Genomic DNA, 22,630 nt, shown 5'->3' on the forward strand with positions numbered 1-22,630 from the left:
ACCTCCTCCCATTTCATTCAGGAACAACCTGAATTTCATTTGGCCCTGTATGGTTAGCCGAAAAGGATGACCATTGAAAATCTGTCATTCTTCAGGATTGTCTTTCAGGGGGTACAAAAAGCTTTAAATTTTGTTTCTATTCGTTCTTGTTACGTTTATACGAGTCGGACAAAAATTTGGGGGGGGGTAAAATTCAAACCCCCTAGACCTCCTCTCCCTGGATACGGCCTTGCCTATTCCCACTTCATTCGGGGATGACCTAATTTTCGTTTGACCCTATGTGGTTGGCCGAAAAGGACGATCTTTGTCGATCTGCCATGCTTCATCCACAGAACATGTCTTAACGCTCTCAACCTTTCTCCCATTATAGCCTTGGAAAGATGGATAGAACTACTCTTTTCTTACAGCTTACTGTCTGACATATGGTTAGTAAGAGAGGTACCCAAAAACTCTTTTTTAACTAGAACTTTTGTTATCTTTATTTTTTTCTTGTATGTATTTTATTCATACAATGCTAGAAAGGAGTTAGACAAGTTATGGTAAGTCTTGCCATAAGCTATGGCAAGACTACCCAATTAATTCTAAATAGTCTGACCAAACTGAAAAAATTATAATAGACGAAACAGGCGAGGGGGTCGGGGGTTCAAAACCCGTACCCCCCCATCCCTGGGTATGGCCTTAACAGAGGCACAAGGACTGCACTGGTCCTAGTCACTGTTTTTTCAATAGTAATTCTGAAAAAATTGCCAATTAGACTTACCGTTTCACCATTGAATTTAAGAAGAAGCTGCACTCCATTCCCAGAAGGAGGCGAGGGAGCAACTGACATCAAAACCCCGCTTTGATCCGAGGTACGAAATTGAAGTTGAACTTCTATGCCTGGAGTGACCTTGAACGCATCATCTTAAAAAGATAGTGTTATTAATTCCTGACTCTAATTCAGCAAGAGCAACTTACAAAGGACAATGCTGAGCTCAATAAGAAATGGGGATAAAAGTGCAATGTAGTGCCTAAAGAAAGCAGTGCAATGCAGAACTTGCACAGGTAAGAGCATAAACTGAAGTTTCTCTCACAGAAGAAATAGCGCCATCTACCATTACCTAGAAAGATCATTAAGTTAACTGTACAAATACAAATAAAATACTATTCGTATGGACTTTGTTTAATCTCCTTTTTACCTTCTCTTCTCATTAGGAAAAAGATGAAATAGCCCCCTTTTCCTAAAGGACGGGACAGGGATGTTACTGTATCTAACTAGTCAACGTTCTGCCCACCGACTACCACTATCACTGCTGCTGCTAACAACTTACTATAGCACCAAACTCTCTGAGGCCAACACAGCTACGCACACTCCAGTTCCATTCTAATTTCTTCGAAGCCTCCTTCCTTATATCCTACAAAGAAGTTCCCATTTCCATGAAATATTTCATACACCCTCGCACACCATCCAGGGACGATCTGCTTTTTGTTTAGAATTAGACGGTTGGCCAACAAGGACTATTTTTGGCAATATGTCATCTTTCATCCACAGAATGTGCTTTAGCCATATCAACCTTTCTATAGCCCTAGAATGTTCTATAGCCCTATAGCCTTTCTATTAGCCTTTCTATAGCCCTATAGCCTTTCTATAGCCCTAGAAACCTTTCTATAGCCCTAGAACCACATTTTTTGAAAAGCTTACTGTTTGAGATACGATCAGTCAGGTACCCAAAACTAGTTTTAAATATTTTATAGCCAGTAGTAATTAATTTTAAGATAAAAGTAACGGCCAGCTGTCAGAAATCTTAGGTTTTTCAAAAATTTTGAAAAAGATGTTGAAAATATTTAAGTTCAAGAACATTGGAAAGGGATAAAGAATGAAGCTTCGAATAAATTAGGGTAGAAGAGAAGGGTACACAGCTATACCGGCTTCAAGGAGCATGGTCCTGAAGTGACTTGTTAGTAGTAGTAAGTAGAAAAATTAATGAATTAAAACTAAAATTATTTGAAAGCTCTCTAGTATTGTAAGATGTCTTTAATTTACTTTTGTCCAGAAAGCGTTACCTTAATAACCAGAAAGCGTAAGGTAACTTCTTTCTAGTTCTGTAAGATCATGTTGCATCGTCAATGCAACTAACCATTTTTATTGCTATTAAACACGCGCTAAAACACCGAATTTTCCTCTTTTATCATTTTACGTACCCTTTGGGTGAACCATAGTGTGTATCATAAGCTGACATTGTCTTATTCCTTACAAGTAGGACACCTTTTCAAATTTTGTTTTTTTTTTACTATTCTTAAAACTATGTTACTATTTTACTATTCAATCTTAGCTATTATTTTGACTTTTATGATTTTAACTATTTTAACTATTATTATGTAGTATTTTACTAAATAATTAACTATCAAACACTTAGTTATTAAATTAATTAGTGACGAAATTAATTTTTAAATGATTTTTTCTCTACTCATTATTTGACAATTATTTTAACTTTTAACTATATTATTGACTATTAATTATTACTTGTTTATTTTTTTCTATTAATTATTAGGTCTTTGTTATAATTATACTCCTTTTGTACTTATCTTTATACTTTTTTGAGCACTTGATGTTTTGAAGATCACTTATTTTTTGCGATTAATCCTAAAGGTGGGTTTAAATCATTATTTTGCTGGTGCAGTCAGGCAACTATAGGAATGTAATTTTGACTTTGAGGAGTCTTATGAGATTATCATGAGCTTCATGAGCCCTGTAACAAAAGTCCTTACGAGAGTAGTATTCAGGATTTTGTATTGCAAACAACCTAGCCTTGAAACCACCTTTGCAAAACGTAGGTTAAGAGTGACATATTTAGTGTTTTAACAGTGTTGATTATGGCTTTGAACCCTTGTCATCTCCTTCAAACACCCTTAATTTAACCTTTTTTTTTAACCTGCATTTGATTAGTGCAGGGAAAAGATAATACGCAGAAAAAGATTATAAGAAGATTAAAAAAATTTTGAGGATTACTCGAAAAGATTATTTGTTGCTTAAATAAAGGATGTGACAAGCTAGTCAAAGAACTTGATAGGGATAACAAAGAAAAAGTATGGCATATACTCTTTTGATAGGACCGGCAAAAAACATTCTGCACCTTTCTCCAAAAGCAATGTTCAAAATCCCCTAGCCTCCCCCCCCCTAATAAAACATTTCCTGAAAATTTGGAATCGATGTCCCAGCCATGAAACAGGTGAGTTTCTAAAAAGAGGGTGAACTTAAACTGGGAGATTGGAGCAAAGAGTAAAATCTTGGAGCAGAAAGGGTAGGAGGAGCGTTTGTGGCTATTTTGGCCTCAGACAGCTTGACTTCATTGTAATGAGATGCCAATGGTAGTAATGGCAATAATGAAACACTTTTTCTGCTCCAATTGATTACTGTGGAGTATGAAACGACATTTGGTAAAATTATAAAAATGACGGCGAATGAATATAAAGACGATCCACAACTGACCCTGGTATTGCCAAGGCTCAATTTCTCTTCTTTTCATTTTGATTAGAGTTCGTAATTTGATTGAAAATGCGTTTTTTGAGATATAAATTTGTTTTTAGAATTGTTGTATTGAAACTAATTAAATTTAATTAAAAATATATTAAAATGAGTATCAATTCTAAGACATTAAGATATTAAAGTTGACAATACTAAGCTAATATAAAACTATATATTTTTTTAATCAATGAATCGAGATTTCAATGACTAAATCTAAAAATTATGAATCAACGCCATCTACAAAAGGAATTAGCGCTTTTGATGATTTAACACTTCTGAATCGAAACAAAAATATTGTGAAAAAATAGCATAGAAAGCCCTTAGCTTATGCGGCAGTTATAAAGAATAAATAAATGATCTTCAGGCTAATTCTTACCAATTATTGCATAGCTGTCAGCCGGGAAATATGCTGCTTCTTCAATAGAAGTGATGCATTTATTTACGTTGTTTAAAACATTTTTGCTTGATGAAAGGTAGATTTCAGTTTGATCCAAATACAGTTTCTTAATACAACCTTGGAAGCCTGTCTCCAACTACAAAAAGAAGAATAGGAATTCAACAGCTGATATACGAAAAAAAAAAAAAAAAAAAAAAAAAAAAAAAAAAAAAAAAAAAAAAAAAAAAAAACACTTGAGAAGTGGAATAGCTGACATTCAACGATGTACCAGTAGTAGAAAGGGTCATAAAAGTTTCCTGTGTTAAAACTTATAAAGAAAAATAGTCTTTTCAGACTCCACTTTATTCATAATATTCCTTGGAGGGGGAGGAGGTACTTGAGACGATCTTCCGATATTTCCAGAAAGTTCAATTTCAAAGGATGTTTTGTTCAAAAACTGAGTAAAACTTGCTCAGATATTAACTTCCCCCTTTGAAGGTCGGGTTATAGTGGAGATAAATCAAAATACTCCTAGCAAGACTAGTTCAAAACGTCTGAATTTTTCAGAGAAAACGTCAACACAGTAGTTTTTTTTAAGGTTGTAACGTTCAAAGTCACAATTTTCATATTAAACACAATAATTGATATTTTTCTGACCTCAAGAAAAACAATAGCTCCCACCAGCACAAGTCAGTGACTAGTACTTCTTCTCGAGTCTACGCAAAGCACTTAAGCTGGCTTAGAAGCTAACAACGAGAAGTCCCTGAAAACTCAAGTTGAATGGAAGCCTTGTGCAATCCTGGGCAAATATTAATCACTATATAGTTTTTTACTCATGGCGATGCTCTTCTATCAACAAGAGTCGAGGTTGAGCACATGCAATTTCAAGCCTATTATCTACGACTCATTATTTATTCATGCCTGAGAATAATATACTACAATGGTGAGATAGCTCATAATACATAACACAACTAGGAGGAGGCTATTCAGTCCAAAAAAGCCCACCAAAACAAACAAACTACTAACAACTAACCACAGCATCAAGGTACCAGAGGCCTACACAGAACACACGCTCCTCCTCCATTCTAATCTATTAAACGACTCCTTCTTTACCCCCTCTCAGGAAGTTTCCCTTGAGTTTTTCCTTAAGCCATCATACCCCAACCGTGGAAGACCTGCTTTCCGTTTAGCCCAAGACGATTGGCCGAAAAGGACAATCTTTGGAAACCTACGATCCCTCACCTGCAGAGTGTGTCCTAGCCCTCTTAACTTTTCTCTTACCATAGTTCTAGAAAATGGGATTAAACTACACTTTCCACAGAGCCTACTGTCTGAAATACTATCAGTCAGTCAGATACCCAAAATAATCAGTAGGTAATTTCTCTGAAAAAAATCTAGCAAGTCTCCCTCCATTTTAGGAGTGCCCATGCTTCAGAACCATATTTGACCACTGTCATCACTATAGTCTCCAATATTCTAATCTTGGTTTCCAGACTTATTTTCCTATTCTTCGAAATTTTTTCAACTGTGAAAAGACACCCTGAGCCTTGGCTATTCGACTCGTAACATCTTCAATGCACCCACCGTCTTTGCTAATAGCACTACCAAGGTAAGTGAAGCTGTCCATCTGATCAATCTTTTCGTTACTCAACGTCACCTTTTCATATTGAGCATTGATTACTTAGTCTTGATTACTGATACTTAGTCTTGTAGCATTGATTTTCAAACCTGTTCTAGCACCCCGAACTCGCAAAACCTCTAAAAGTTCATTCATTTCGCTCACACTTTCATCAAGGATACTTAAGTCATCAGCATAATCCAAGTCCAGGAAATTTGTCCTTTCCCCATTTTTCAGTCACGATGCTGGTAGGGCAAACTCATGGATAGTCCACCCCGATGCCACTATGCCACCGAGGCCACGCAAGCAGGGTTTCCCTTTAATGGGTAAGGATGCAACAGATGTAGCTTATGACAGAGTGGAGGCACACAAACCATCTCCAAAATAGCGGAACAGCTCCAGCCTTTTATACCCAGCCTACCTTCATCAGGGTTTTCGTCAGAGGTATTAACATATATAGACAGTTTTAGGTACTGTGTGTCAAAAAATATTTTTTTTTAAAGTGCAGTTCTATCCCACTTTTTAAAGCTAAAATGGATGAAAGACTGAGATGGCTAGGACACGATTTAGGGATTAAGGATGACCAATTGTTCTTTTTAGCCTTCAATTAGGATAAAGCGAAAATCAGGTCATCCCTGATTGATTTGGGAAGAGACCATAATGATGGATTTAAAGGAAATTGGAACTTCATGGGAGGGAGTAAAGCGGAAAGCTTTGAATTGATTAGGGTGGAGGAGAGGTGTGCACAGTTGTGTTGGCCTCAGGCGGCTTGGCAATTCTGCGCGTTTTTAGTAGCAGGAGTTGTAGAACTCAAATATGTGCATTCCAGTCCGACTTTTGCGGGGAGTCAGAAGACGTTTCTTAAGGAGGAAGGAGAGGATAGAACATGAAAAACCAAATTTTCTGACAAAATGTTTAATTTTTTCAAGCAAAGAACTGACAGAGTTAGAAAAGTATAGGGGTCATTTCATCCCCCTCCACATGCAGTTAAACAGTTAAAAGGAAAACTTTTCCGTTTCAAGTTTCCTGAGAAACGACTGAGAAAACTCAGAACAGTCTCAGGGGGCAATTCTACCCTACCCTACCCTCCACACACAAATACAAATAGGTATTTAGGTACACATACTTAAAAAAAGATGAGGTTTTTTGCATACCATTTTCTCATCTCTTTTCAGGTCATGTGGGATTCCTCCCAAATAGATAAGTCGATTGGGCTTCAGTTTTGGCCCCAGTCTAGATTTTCCTACTACTTGTCCATCGACATATATCTGCAATTTTCTTCCGATTCCCTCTATGGTCACCTAAAAAAAATTTTCAAATTTACTGTTAGTTGCAGAAAAAAGGCCAAAAAATCCTGACATCAATTTTAAAATAAAATTCAAAAATTTTCCGGGTAAAACATTTTCGGAAAAGTAGACAATGTATAGTAGAGGTTTATTTCGAAAACATCAAGTATATCAACTACTATCTACTACAGAAAAGCAGTCCCGATAATACGTTCTCATTTACTGAGATGTAGAATTGTTTTAATAAATTGCTATTTTTGGAAATCGTTATTGCTATTACGAAAAAAACATAATGATTTTAAATAAAATTATAAAATGGGCCAGATAAAATATTTCTGGAAAAGTAGACTTTGTTTAGTAGATATTTATTTCAGAAACAGGAAATACACCAACTATGATCTACTACAGAAATTAATCTCAGTAGGCCCTTGTAGCCTATTGGCATTTCGTCAATAAATTTGGAATTGGCCGTTTTAGCAGTAGGTAGGAGATAATTTTTCTAGAGGTGAACTTGTTTGGAAAAAGAAGCATTAGGTCGAAATTTTTCTTTAATTTGAGCCGTTTTACATGTTGTTATTGTTATTTTTGTTGCTAATTTAGGCGGCTTTTTGACCCTAAAACCCATGCGACCCCGTCTATTTGTATTGAACACTCTTAGCAGTTCGCCAGTAAGGCAAACATTACGATTATTTCATTCTTTTTTCATTTTACTCATGCAATTTATTTTCTTTTGATTCTACTTAGTACTTTTTTTTAATACACCAACAAGAAACCAGGACAAAATACAAAATTCCTTGGCTTGTGAGAAGTGTCAATAACCTACTCTAGCTACCTGTTCCCAGGAATTTAAGGCCTACAGGCTGGCCGGTATCAATAGGGCTCATCCAGCTTACTCTAGCTCTCTTCTGCACAAGGTAACAATACAACTAACAAATCTTATCACATATCAAATCCGCTCTGCACCCCTTCCATAGCCCTTTTGCACTGACTAGTAGGATTCTAAATTCGAAATGTGCATCGTAAAATCTATCGTTCCATTGATTATCTTTATAATAATAACACTATTTCACTGACAACTGGGATAGTGAGTTCATAATCTAAATTTTAAATTCAACAAATTGAAATACTAAGTTTATAATCTAAATTTCAAACTTAACAAATTGGGACAATGAGTTCACAATCTAGCTGTAGATTCAACAAATTGGGATAGTGAGTTCAAAATCTAGATTTCAATTTCAAAAAATTAGAATAGTGAGCTCATAATTTAGATTTTAAATCCAACAAATTGAGACAGTGAGTTCATAATCTAGATTTTAAATTCAACAAATTGGGATAGTGAGTTCATAATCTAGCTGTAGATTCAACAAATTGGGATAGTGAGTTCATAATATAGATCTTAAATTCAACAAATTAGGATAGTGAGTTCATAATCTAGATTTTAAATCCAACAATTTGAGACAGTGAGTTCATAATCTAAATTTTAAATTCAACAAAGTGTGATAATGAGTTCATACTCTAGATTTTAAATTCAACACTTGGGATAGTGAGACCATAATCTAGACTTTAAATTCAGCAAATGGAAAGCAAGGTTATGATTTAGGATTGTAGATTTTAGAAGATTATGTGTTTTGGGTTGCGTGTTCACCCGCTCCGCAATTAAAAATCTCACAATCTAATTTTATAGACCGGTTTTATAAACTTTCTTCACAAATATTTCTGAATCCTATTTCAAGGTTCTGATTTGTCTCTGCCAAACGCCTTTGATCAGCATATCATTTTCAGCTGTATTTATGTACAGTGATGCATCCCAAGAAGTGAAGTTAGATTAATTCTAACAAAATATAGCCTTCATATAACATTTACTTTATATAATAATATTCCCCCCTCGAGTGTGCAAATATATGCCCAAATTATTTAAGTCCAAAGCATTCTATTACTCGTCACTTGTCTTTGTGGCTAAGAAACCGGTTTTCTGAGATCTAACCTAAGCATAATTTTTGGGTGTGTTTTTTGTTTAATTAACAAGTACCAATTTTCCTTGACAAACAATTTATTTATTTTTTAAGTTCAGTTTTTAATTTTCTTTGAGGCTCAATCCAAGCTTTTATACAGTATGCTAAAGCCTATTTGTAGGCTGTTTTTCCAGATTTTATTAAAAAAAATATTTAAGGTTTTTGAGTTGTTGTAATCCCTTGTTAAAATATATACAAATATAATTACCAGTATTCTGCTCTTTACGCAATCTAATATCTTTTCATACTGAAGTCTTTTCTGCAAACCTTAATTTTTTGGACCTTCCTACTGACATTATACAACTGGTTGCGTTCAAACCTGTAAGCTTAATCACGTACCGATTGGGTTTTATCTAACAAAAAAAAAAAAAAAACCAATTTTAAAATTTTCAGGTATTTTATAGTTTGAATTAAAACATTAAAATTATTGTTCAGGTACCCTAAATATTTTTGCATTTTACATATTAACTTCAGCGATTCTGAATTCACGGAACTGAAATCAGATTTTTTCAATCTTTCTTCATGTTTTAAAAAGACATTGCTTATGCTTGTAGAAAAGAAATTAAGTAATGGTGTTTCTCTAACAACGATTTTTTTAAATAGTTGTAATCCCTTGTTAATATATAGAAATATTTTTGCAATTACCAGTTTTTTACTACTGAAGTCTATTCAAAGATATTTGATTTAGACATAGACATAGACATTTTTTTTTCATCCAAAACATATAAAATAAACAAAGAATTTACCATTAACGGCCACTCTTAAGACAAAAGAGTCCTGACTGTGGCCCCAATTCTAACCACCATGAATCTGCTAAATCATTTCTTCAAATGATTTTGAAGAAAGAAAAAAATCCTTGGGGGAGGGGGGGTAAAAAAACAAAATAATTAATATTAAATAATAAATAAATAAAAACCCTTTCCTCTTATCACACTTCTCTCCTTTTTAAAAAATGGAATTTAACCATTCTCTTGAATGATGCCAGACTTACTACCACTCTGACCGATTCTGGAGGTCATTCCAGACGCTGACACCTATGTTCCTGAGAACAAATCCTGCTCTCGTTGTATTTCTTTTCTTGTGAGTCAAATCCTCCGAATTTCGGGTAAAATGAGGGTGATAAAACGAGTTAGTTTTAAAAAAAATCATAAAAGTACCCAGGACTTAACTTATTTACACTTTGAAAAACAAAAATCGCTAGCTGGTAATCACGTTAGCTCGCCTATGTTCAAAATATCATTCTTTCTAAAACACTCCGCAGTATTCTGACAGTTTTGAAATTCTCCTATCAGACGCAGTGCTTTGTTTTGTATTATTTGAGTTCTTTTATAATTCATCACGAAATTGCTTGCCCAAACAGAACAACCGTACGTGATGTAAGGGTGCACAATAGCACTGTATAACAATTTGACAACTGCTACCGGGAACACTTTTTTCCCCTCATCACTCCCAATCCTCTAGCTGCTTTTGCTGACACTATTTCACCATGCTTCTTCTATAAAATCCGAAATATTTACAAAAAAAAAAAAACACCTGTGATATGCTAACACCGTTATAAAGCACATTTTCAAGAAGTTCAGGTACACCAGTTCTACTAAACACCATAAAATTCGTTTTTCTTGGATTTACTGCAAGGGAGCTTAGAGCTGTAAAAACAATAAGCCGACAAAGGACTTGGTTTGCTTTTTGCACAACCTCTTTTGAAGTTCGGGCAAACACTGTGATAGCTGTATCATCGTCGAAAGAGGTTAAAACTGAATCATTTAGGTAAAATCGAAGAGTATCCACATATACCAAGAAGAGTATCGGGCCAAGGACTGATCCTTGGGGAACACCACAATTTATAGGCATAGCTGCACTAGATATATCACTCATCACCACCTTCATTGATCTTCCACACAGATAAGACCGAAACCAACTTAATGCTGTATCTTCAATTCCAAGGCTCCGCAGTCTCTTCAGTAGAACTTCAAAATCCACAGTGTCAAACGCCTTCTTCAAATCAATAAAAATAGTTAGAGAGATCAAATTATTTTCTAACGCACTATTTACACAATCTAAAAGGTGATGAACGGCATGCACTGTAGAATGACCTTTTCTAAAATCAAACTGCGAATCTGACAAAAACCCAAGCGAATTCATGTACTCGTATATTTTCTTACACACTACTTTTTCATAAATTTTTGAGAAGAGCGGTAGAATAGATATTGGTCTCCAGTTCGAAATATCCCCTTTATCGCCTCCTTTATGGAGGGGTATAACTTTCGCCTGCTTTAGTTTTTTTTCATGGTTACACTACTTTATTTCCCCCACCGAGAACTTCAAGCAATAAAATAGACAAAAAACCGAGACTAATTCACCGCTTCCTGCGGGACTGTTGCGTTTGCCAGCCAGATCCTTCGGTGTCAGCCGATCCATCATCCATTGGTTGGGGCAATATGTCCCTATCTCTACCCATGCGCTGAGGGAATAATTGTCTCATAGGAGGACGATCACCACCTCTTTCAAAGCCTCTTGGTTCCTCACGAGGCCTTGGTTCCCAGGCTCGTTTTTCCCTGTCTCCAACTTCTCGCGCATCTCTCTGGTTCTCCTTTGAACGTGAACTACCGTAATCTGACTTACGCCATGACCCCTCATCCCCACGACCCATGTCGCGATCTCTTCTTTCTAGGTCACTTATACCACTATCTCTTCTATCTGGTTCACGCATACCACGTTGTCTGGAATCTAGATTTCTTCTTTCCGGTTCACGCCGATCAAATTCACGGTCTTTGCGTCCAAAGTCTCTAGACTCAAAGCCACGACTTTCTTGAGGACGATCTCCAAAACGACCACCACGAGCTTCATAACGATCACGTTCTGGAAAGGTATCCGGTCGACCTTCTTGAGGACGATCTCCAAAACGACCACCGCGATCTCCATAACGATTACGTTCTGGAAAGGCATCCAGTCGACGTTCGCGAGCTCCGTAATGTTCGGTAGGACGCTCGCGGTCTTCTCCTCGTCTATCTGAACGCCAAGATGAGACCTCATCTGCGGCACCTATACCTCCCCTCAATGAACTTGTTTCTCCAAGGGGCTTGCCATCTTCTCGTGCCGAAAATTTATCTGAGCGACTTTGAGGGGGCTTGTAAGCTCTTTCACCCTGAGGTGGACGATACGACTCTGGTCTTATTAAGGTATCGGCCTGTCCTGAACGAGGTCTGCGCCAGCTGTCGTCTGACGGGACTTCTCTACCAAGGCCTCTTCTTTCCTCACGAGATATTTCTTCCCTGGCTTGTCTTTCTCTTTCCTTCTCCTCAATTTCCTGCTGACACTTCCTTTGTATTTCAGCCTGTTTATCCAATTCTCGGTTATGTCTCTCGCGCTCTTCTTTTTCTCGCCGAAGAGTTTCTTCCTGCTCCTTCTTTTGTTTTTCCCTAATCATCCGTTCCTCCTCTTCTTTTTGTCGAATAATCGCTTCTTCTCGTTCTCTTCGAACGCTTTCACGACGTTGCTGGCGAATTTCATTGCGTTTCTCAGCCAATTTAATCTCAGCAACTTTAATCTTCCAGGCTTCCAATTTTCCTTGATATTCCTCGCGTCGCCGTTTAATCATCATGTCCATGAACACGTTATTATCATCCTTCATTCTCAGAAGACGATCTTTATTTGCAACAGCGATTTTCCTTTCTTCAATTATGTGAGCGACTCTTTCCTTTTCCTCTTTCTGATACTCTTCCTTTTCTTTGACTTGACGAGCTTCGAGCTCCTTCTGAAGAAGTGGTATCTCTTCTTGACGTTTTGCACGTTCCAGGTGATCAATTTTTTTTTCTTGAGATTTTAGACGATTAGCAGTCTCTCGACGCTCCTTTTCTAATTCTTCAAGTTGCCTTGCTAATAGGGTCTCAGGATCAATACTTTCCATCTCAGAGCCAAGTCTTTGGGCCACTTTTTGTCCATGAGCTGACTGGGTCAACTGAGCAATCTTATCCTTAATTTGTTTGGTATTTATGGCCTTGAGTTCATCTTCTTGGCGTTTCTTTTCCCTTTCTTGTCGTTCTAGATCCAACCGTTTTTGTTCAGCCAAATGTTGGTTCCGAGCTGCTTCTTCCTGTTTTTTCTGTTCTTCAACTTCCCTTTCACGGGCTTGCTTTTCCATCTCCTCTTTGCGGGCTTCAATGGTTTTCTGTCGAGCCAATATCCCAGCTCTGTCTCTTTGAGCATGGTCGAAGTATTGTTGGACGATTCTGGCACGAATTTCATAATTTTTCCTTTCACGCTGCTCATTCTGGACTGTAGATAAGAAATCAGTTAAAGTGGTTGACACATTGATCAACTGAGTGCGAAAAACTTCAGATGGCATAGGCTGTAAGGTCGGACCCTCTTCAATTTCTTCTCTCTGGCACTCAGCCAAGTCTGTACCGAAGTGAATACATTCGTTACGATGGTCAACACGAATTTGCATATCATTGTGACGAACAGCATTGACAATTACACGCTCAAGACTGAAGAAGTCACTGAAAACAGCCAAGTTCAGCAGATTGGAATAGCTTATATTATCATAAATTTGAGCCAACTGTTTCACAAGTCTAGTCAGAGTTATATCTTGTAGAGCTGGAATATATTCTCGCAAGCCCTTCATCAAGCGCTCTTCTGACGTCCTCATAAATTGAAGGGAGCCATCTACACGAACACATATCTTCAATGGTTCAAAATCAACCTCCAGAGCATCATAAAGCTCCTTCAATTTTGGATGAACATAGTTGACAACATTGTAGCGGCCCAAGTCTTTAATAAGTTCAGCGCGGGTGGGTGGCCGTTGCAGGTAGAGAAGCTGTGCGAGTCTCTGCTGTTTCTCCATGGCGCTCTTTTCTGTCTCAAAGAAGCGGTCAAACTCAGGGTGCGCTGATGGCAGTGGAATGGCCAAAGTGGCGACAAGAACACGGGTGGCAAGATCTTGCAACTCTTCAGCAGTGATATTCTTCATGAGGCTCTTAGAAAGCTGAAACAATTTAGAAAGCGCAGTTGCATGGAACAATTGATTTCCTGCTTTCCAAAGAATTAAAGCCAGCTTTTCATAATAATGTGCCAACATTTTCGGCAATGGAGTCTTCTTTGACAGTACCGTAAACTCATGAATATCTTCAATAGCCTTATAGGCTTCAGTCCAAAGCTCCATTTTAATAGCCTTGTCAAGTTGATCTAGACGAGTTTCTAGGTTCATCTGCTGGGTCTCTGGCTGTTGAAAATTGATGACATTCGGGTCACCAGGAATTTGTCGGGTAACATGTTGCAAATGGGTTCTCAAATTATCGCACAATTTGCGAAACTCAGTTTTGCGTTTGTACTCTTCGCAAAAGCTGAAACCCTTTATAGCCACATAATGGTATAACGATTCAACTCGGACGTTAGTTCTAAGAAGTTCAAGACATTGACGATAAGATTCCCACAAGAATTTCACCCATGGCATAAGGATGGTGCGATCACTTCTATCCTGGGCGTCCTCGCCACTGACAGCTCTCATCAGAATTCCCTCTGGCGTTGGAATATTATCAAGGTCATCTACATCTAAAACAGCTTGATTTGATTCTTTCCTAGATTGAGCAGTCTTTTGTTCAGCAAGTTCCAAGTAGCGCTTCACAACGAATTCCAATGAGGCAACATTTGTTGTTTGACACATATTTCTGTATTGAAACAGGCCTTCTTTGGCAGAATGAGACTTTCTCAGCTCAACACATAGTTCCAAGTATTTGAGCATAATAGGCTCAAGAATCCTGTTAGTGGGAGCTGTCCTATTTCTTTTTGATTTGAGTACATCATAAAGTGTTTCCAAGGCTCTTGAAGGCTTACCAACATCAATGAACTCATTTGCCTTCTTAAGAGCATTTTCTGGCTTTTGGTTAAACCGTGACATCTTCTATCTTAGCTATTGCACAGGAGTTGGTGTCGTTATTTCTTCTGTAAGACTGAAATTTTATCAATGAGTTCCACTAAGCTTTCTTTGTTTTCTTTTTAAAGGCTTTTGAATTGTTCTAATTCCTTGTCAAAACATATGCAAATATTTTGTAATTAACAGTTTTTTGCTCTTTAAGCAATTTAATATAAACTTCTCCATACAGGAAAATTTTCAATTTTTTCCTACTTAAGTGTAACAAGTGTGACAACGTCATTCCAATACTTATGTACATAAAAATGACGTCAGTCACACATTTTTTTCTTAAGTTAGGACTCTTAACGAATTTTTTCAATCTTCTGACCCATCTAAATCTTTTCTTAGGCCAGAATATACTAGGAAGACAATTTTCCCGAAAAAATATGGAGGCGTTTTAGAGACAAAATACATACATACATACACAATTATTGCTCACTTATAAAGATATGATGGCGATACCGGGTCACAAGTGACTCGAAGCCAGGACCGCTTAAAAAAAAGATCTTAATAATTTGCTTTGTGTATTCAGCATGTCGACACTTTTGATCGACACTTGACACGGTTTGATCTGTTGTTTTATTAAATCTTTTGTACAATCTTCTTTTTTGAATATTTTTCCGTTTTTTTTTTTAATCTTACGTCCCACTATTTATTCTTTTCATGGAAGCAGGAAAGAAGTAAATATTATTCTGTAGAAAACGTATGACTTCAACTAAGATACAATTCTTGAGCATTGCAATATTTTATTAGGCTGCATGCAGCCTAATATTGGATAATGTATATTTTATTCTATATAAAAAGTCGTAAATCTTGCTATGTAAGAAAGATACAACTCACACATTTGGTTGAATTATAAAAATAAATTACAAAACTTACGGAATGCCATTCACCATCACCAAGATGTGGTGTATATTTCACAGAAACGGTGTTTTTGTTCCTTGTTTTGTAAAGGCAGTAAATTTTGCCTGCTCTCAAGGCTACTGCAAAAAAATATGGTCTCTTTCTATTCCTACCCACCTGCAAAAAAAGACATAAAGAAAAAAGCGAAATAAATTTTTAAAAAAATCACAGGAAAAGAAAGACAATAAATTTTCAATATATAATAGAGCTCTAAGTTTAAAAAAAATGAACGAAAAAGCATGAATTTTTAGAGCACTTTGATGAATAGGCATTACCAGTAAAAAAAAAAAAAAAAAAATAAACCAGAGATAATAATTGTCCTATTCCTGTAGAACTTCCAGAAACTCTAATCTTCTAAAGAATCTTATGAGTACATAATGATAATACAGCTAATTAACAGTTTCCTGAGGACGGGATTTCAAGTCCTGGTGATACTGATTATTTGGTTTAGGACGAGGATCAATACGTTTAGGACGAGGTTTAGGACGAGGATCAAACCTCGTCCTAACCTCGTCCTTTGGTTTAGGACGAGGATCAAACCTATTAGGTTTAGGACGAGGAAAATTCAAGTCCTATTTGGTTTAGGATTATTTGGTTTAGGACGAGGATCAATGGTGTGACTCTGTAAACTCACCCAGACTCGGTCAGATCTGAATGGGTACCAAAAAAATTTGAGGGGGGGGGGACATGGGAAGCATGAGATGATTTGCCCCCAACCACGCATTGCACTCCCAGCTGAAGCCAGTGAATCAGCTGATCGGTACCTGCGCAACGCAGACACTGTTCAGCTTGCAAAAAAGTTTTTTTTTAACTAAACAGTTAATAATAATTAAAAAATAAACCTTCTAATAACCTAAAGTTAGTAATAATATATTTAAATAGTCAAATTAGCACTTTGAGTCTAATTAGTAAACTGAATAGAATAGCATATGAAATCTAAGTATTTGGATAAGCGGCACCATACAACCATTAATATTTTTAAAAACTAGGAAAAAAAAAAATCAGGAATCCAAATTTAATAAAAAATCTCTATGCACAGTTATGCAGTTTTTGGTAATTGCTGGTAATTTGGCAGTTTTTGGTAATTTGCTGGTGTTATTTTTGCAATAAGAGACGTGGATAAGAAGCTAAAAACAAAGCGTACCAAGCAACTCAAAAAAATGTAGATTTTCTTTGAAGGTGTAGTTATATTTAGGAATCAGCAGACTTTTGATGTTTACGGATGAAAAGTGTTGCCAGATTTAGCTAGTTAGTTTTTCTATTTGTTTCCATGGTTTGACGTGGCAACACTGAAGAAAATGAGATACTAGAAAAGGACTTAAGTAAAAGAGAACTATAAGAATTAGAGAACATGGAAAGATGGAAAAAGAAAACAAAAGCAGGCGAGCTTGTACTGAGGCATTCACCTGAATTAAGGCAAATGTCAAATTTCTAACTGAGGTGGATAATAGAGGTTATTAACCTCTATTATAGGATTAAATAAAAAAAAGTTTATTCAACAGAAAGTAAGGAGCAACATTAAAACGTAAAACGAACAGAAATTTTTACGTAATTGAGAAAGTTCGCCCCTCGTCAATATCTCACTCTTTACGCTAAAGCTAGAATTTTATTCCAGTTCTTTAAGAATGATCCCTGAATCACAAGACCGTTTAATTAGAATAAATAGCTATTTCGAAAGTACTAAAAAATGTCAGTGCAAAGTGCGAGGTATTGACGAGGGGGCGAACCCCCCTTATATGCGTAGTAATTTCTGGTCGTTTTAAGTTTTAATGTTGCTCCTTAATTTCATTAGAGGAAAGTTTTTTTTTTTAAGTTGATTTCTGATCGTTTTTCAAATAATACTGGGAAATCCGGCACCGTTTTTATAGAAAATTCCCTTCCCCTATGAAAACCATATAAAAAATTCCTCGATGGAAAGATCCTCCCACGTGACACCCTCCCCCGATCCTCACGCCAGAAAAAATCCCCCTAAAAACGTCTGTATACTTCGTAGTAACCTATATTATATGTAAATAACAGGTAAAGTTCACAACATGCAGCCCTTCTCCCGAAGACCGTGGGGGATTAAGTCATCCCTTAAGACATAGTTATTAGGCTTTTAAACTATTCTGAACAAAATATAGTAGTACAAAATGGCTATCTTAAAATATTGATCAGTAAGCTTTGGGAAAAAAATGAGCAAGGGAGGCGGCCTAGTTGCCCATCAACTTTTTTAGTCACTTAAAAAGGGCACTATAGCTTTTACTTTCCTTCCGAATGAGCCCTCTCACGATATTTTAGGACCACTGGGTCAATACGATTACCCCTGGAAAAAAAAACAAATAAACGCGCATCTGTGATCTTTCTTCTGGCAAAAAATACAAAATTCCATATTTTTGCGGATAAGAGCTTAACCTCTACATTAGGGCTCTGATACACTGAATCTGATGGTGTGATTTTCATTAAGGTTCTATGAATTTTAGAGGGTTTTCCCCCTTTTTCGAAAAATTTGTCAAATTTTCCCAGGCTCGTAACTTTTTATGGGTAGGACTAAACTTGATGAAGCTTATATATTTAAAGTCAACATAAAAGTCCGATTATTTGATGTATCTATTGGTTTCAAAATTATGTGAGCCGGGTCGCTCCTTACTTACAATTGGTTACAACGGACAATTTAAATTAAGCTGAAATTTATTCGAAAGTAATAACTAGCCACAATCTCTGTGTTTGAAGAATTGTTCCAACCCAGTCTAGGCAAAGTAGATCTATGTTACCAGAGAAAAATATTGGTGGGTTAAGTCATCTAGATGAGTATAAACAAGTAGAATTTAAGTTTTATACCCTCCCCTACATTTTGAAGTGAACGAAAAGACGAGCTTGCGGAAGTGTATGTTTTTTTGTTTTTGTTTTATTTCATTAAAAATGTTAAAGACGTTGTATATCTAGAAAACTTTGCCTGGGATATACTCAAAAACGGTTTGAGTATAAAGTCGCAGTTTAGGTCTCTTGTCACAACTTCTTCATTAAGGCCCAATGTACAATAATTAGGGGTCTGTCCTTAGTTTCCGGAGAAAAAGCCAAAAGGAAAATGTGAATAAAAGTGAAATGTTAGATAGCGCTAGCAATTTTTTTTTTTTTTACAAAGCACCAGTTTCTCATATTCACTGGTCTCAAGAAACTTATTTATTTAAAAAAAAAAAAAAAAAAAAATAGAGACCAAAAAATTCAAAATCAAAGGGGGAGATGGGAGTAATTTTTGTTTAGTACAAATACCCATAAAGGTATTTCAAAAAGACACGGGGATATAGGAGGAGAATTGCCCACCTCCCCAAAATGGCACCCCTGGCTATAGGTTACTCTATTTTGGAGCATAAAAATCATACCGGTAAATAGAATATAAGTCCATCCGATTGATACGTCCTAAATCGTAGAGTAATGTTGATTCCACCATTCAGATTTCCTCTCTTTTTCAAAGGTATTGCTGCAAAGCTGTCCCCCGAGCTACCAAAATTCAAAGCATCATCTTCATAGAGCAAATTAGCACTTGAGCCACATGAAGAGGGCTGTGGAGCATCCTGAGCCTCTTGAAAAGCCTCAGCAGCCGTTAAAGATTCCACCTCTTTGCAACGACCAATGGTCACAGCTTCCATCTGGACTAGTGACTCGAAGCCGATAATTCTAAAATGATAATTGTTAATTAACTTAATGATTAATTATTAATTCATTAGTTAAATTATTAACTTTTTAACGGTCTATGAGCTATTAAGAGAAAATAAAGTCTGAAGACCATGAACTTGTCAAAGAATCATAAGCGTTTAAGAGCATAAAATTTCCAGAGCAGGGTCAGTGTAAACTGTATGCCAAAATAAAAGGATTTTGAAAAAAAGGATTTTGAAAGAAAGAAATGCATTTTTCAATGAAAAAAACCAAAGAATATATATCTTTCAAAATCTAAGGAGAGGAAAAATCCAAAGGGTGGTAGAGACCCCCTTCCAAATCTACATTACAGATGAGCCTTCCCTTGTCAAGACACACTGAGTCGAACGGTAACCTAAGAATTTTTCACATCTGGTATAATTTTATATATACGACCTAATATCTACTGGGGTAAAAACAGGTTTGATGGAACAGGTTTGAAAGGAACTAAAGATAGGAAGATGAAAGGAACTAAAGATAGGAAGATGAAAGGAACTAAAGATAAAAGATATAAAATGACTTTATAGAACATATTGATGAAATTCTGCACCTTCATTTATTTTTCACGTTGCAAAATAAAAAAAAATGATTGAAGTTCGATTCTCTTGAAAATTTAATGGAGATTCTAGAATCTGCAAAACAATTTTGGAAAGGTTCTGGAAAGAATAGAGCCATTGTTACTCACTCATATTGGTTTGTTGGCCTCAGGTGGCTTGGTGTAGTAGTACTAATATTAGCATCCAAAGTACATTAAGACGCATTTACCAAATGAGTATTAGATTAACAGAGGTTTGTAATAAATTTTTAAGGATTTATATACGTGCACTTTAGCAGGCTAAACAGAACAAAAATAGCTGCATTAATGGGTATAGGTAGGATGAAAAATGCCGCATTAGATTGACTTGAAGAGCCTCCATAGAAATATTGACCCCCACCACTAAAAATAGTCTTTTTTCATTCTTGATGTTTAAAAAAAAGATGCTTGCTACCCCTTTTAGTGTCACATCTATAAGACTCAGTACGTGGCTGAATAGCTGTGAAATACAATATTTTTGTTGTGATTTATAACATTTTCATTTACCATATTTATTATTATTTTTTTATTTTTGTCTTGTTTTTATATTACAATTCACATTTTTTTGTAGAAAATTAACTTGAAAATAAAAGAGCCTAACACGAAGAACGAGACTGTGAATGAAAGAACACCTTTGATACTACTTAAAAAACAAATAACTTACTCATTATTGATAATTAAATCTGATATGCATCCATTAAATTTTGAAGATGTTCCTGCCAAGCTAGTGAAATCTGCTGTGACATTTTCTGGCATGCCTCCAATAAAAAGACCATGCTTATTGTTTGAGAGCTGAATTGTGCCATCGCTCTTTTCGAATCGAGATGAACCAACAAGAGTTTCATCAATAAACAGCTCCATTCTTAAATAATAAATAAGTAGTATGTAAGCAATGAATTAATAAATAAAAAATAAATTAATAATAAATAGTACGTAAATAAAAGAAAATTCATGCGTCTACATTTTATAATCCGAAAATTCTTGTGTCAAATTTAGAGAAGGTTGGAAGCTTCAGATATTATATAGGGATAATAGTCCTTGAAGTGATCCATTCTTATATAATAAATAAGTCGTACGTAAGCAATGAATTAATAAATAAAAAATAAATTAATAATAAATAGTACGTAAATAAAAGAAAATTCATGCATCTACATTTTATAATCCGAAAATTCTTGTGTCAAATTTAAAGAAGGTTGGAAGCTTCAGATATTATAATTTAGGGATAAAAGTCATTGAATTGATCCATTGTTATATAATAAATAAGTCGTACGTAAGCAATGAATTAATAAATAAAAAATAAATTAATAATAAATAGTACGTAAATAAAAGAAAATTCATGCATCTACATTTTATAATCCGAAAATTCTTGTGTCAAATTTAGAGAAGGTTGGAAGCTTCAGATATTGTAATTTAGGGATAATAGTCCTTGAAGTGATCCATTCTTATATAATAAATAAGTCGTACGTAAGCAATGAGTTAATAAATAAAAAATAAATTAATAATAAATAGTACGTAAATAAAAGAAAATTCATGCATCTACATTTTATAATCCGAAAATTCTTGTGTCAAATTTAAAGAAGGTTGGAAGCTTCAGATATTATAATTTAGGGATAAAAGTCATTGAATTGATCCATTGTTATATAATAAATAAGTCGTACGTAAGCAATGAATTAATAAATAAAAAATAAATTAATAATAAATAGTACGTAAATAAAAGAAAATTCATGCATCTACATTTTATAATCCGAAAATTCTTGTGTCAAATTTAGAGAAGGTTGGAAGCTTCAGATATTGTAATTTAGGGATAATAGTCCTTGAAGTGATCCATTCTTATATAATAAATAAGTCGTACGTAAGCAATGAATTAATAAATAAAAATTAAATTAATAGTAAATAGTAGGTAAATAAAAGAAAATTCATGCATCTACATTTTATAATCCGAAAATTCTTGTGTCAAATTTAGAGAAGGTTGGAAGCTTCAGATATTGTAATTTAGGGATAATGAAGTGATCCATTGTTATATAATAAATAAGTCGTACGTAAGCAATGAATTAATAAATAAAAAATAAATTAATAATAAATAGTACGTAAATAAAAGAAAATTCATGCATCTACATTTTATAATCCGAAAATTCTTGTGTCAAATTTAGAGAAGGTTGGAAGTTTCAGATATTATAATTTAGGGATAAAAGTCATTGAATTGATCCATTGTTATATAATAAATAAGTCGTACGTAAGCAATGAATTAATAAATAAAAAAGTAAATTAATAATAAATGGTACGTAAATAAAAGAAAATTCATGCATCTACATTTTATAATTCGAAAATTCTTGTCTCAGATTTAGTGAACGTTTGAAGATTCAGATATTGTAACTTACGGACAATAGTCCTTGAATTGAGTAACTTATGTGGCTAATATGGTGAATTAAAGTTCGATGAACATGTAGAAAATAGATTTTGAGCATAATATAGACATGTAGAAAATAGATTTGGGGTATGGTAGATACCCCAAAACTGGTGGTATCTACCATAAAATTTTCTGGCATCGACTAAAAAAACTACTTAATTTTTGGGAGTTGAATTGCGTCATCATTCTTTTCAAATCGTGATGAACTTCACAAATTTAGAGAAAGATCCAAGCTTTTAATGTCATAATAGTGGCATAAAATGCCAAATTTGAGTGCCTCTTCTGGCTAAGAGGATATATTAAAATGGGATGGATATAAAGTCAAATAGATTTTGACTAAGTCTCACACCCCAAAACTGGTGG

At 35.3% G+C, this 22,630-nt stretch overlaps 2 protein-coding genes across 3 annotated transcripts in view; both read right to left on the reverse strand.

Annotated features, from left to right (window-relative positions):
• LOC136038276 (laminin subunit alpha lam-3-like) overlaps nt 1-22,630 on the reverse strand; it is a 395,732-nt gene that overhangs the window by 8,684 nt on the left and 364,418 nt on the right. For both annotated transcript variants that reach the window (XM_065721399.1, XM_065721398.1), the window contains 6 exons: nt 20,525-20,722; nt 18,974-19,268; nt 15,588-15,728; nt 6,654-6,800; nt 3,882-4,038; nt 761-903 (listed from right to left, as the gene is read on the reverse strand). In XM_065721399.1, the coding sequence (XP_065577471.1) occupies nt 761-903; nt 3,882-4,038; nt 6,654-6,800; nt 15,588-15,728; nt 18,974-19,268; nt 20,525-20,722 (1,081 nt within the window). The remainder of the gene's footprint in view (nt 1-760; nt 904-3,881; nt 4,039-6,653; nt 6,801-15,587; nt 15,729-18,973; nt 19,269-20,524; nt 20,723-22,630) is intronic.
• On the reverse strand, nt 11,083-14,701 carry LOC136038277 (eukaryotic translation initiation factor 3 subunit A-like). The gene has a single exon (XM_065721400.1). It carries the CDS (start codon nt 14,691-14,693, stop codon nt 11,154-11,156), a length of 3,540 nt encoding a protein of 1,179 aa, XP_065577472.1. The 5' UTR covers nt 14,694-14,701; the 3' UTR covers nt 11,083-11,153.

Source organism: Artemia franciscana, chromosome 17 (genome assembly GCF_032884065.1).
Source record: "Artemia franciscana chromosome 17, ASM3288406v1, whole genome shotgun sequence".
Classification (NCBI taxonomy): domain Eukaryota; kingdom Metazoa; phylum Arthropoda; class Branchiopoda; order Anostraca; family Artemiidae; genus Artemia; species Artemia franciscana.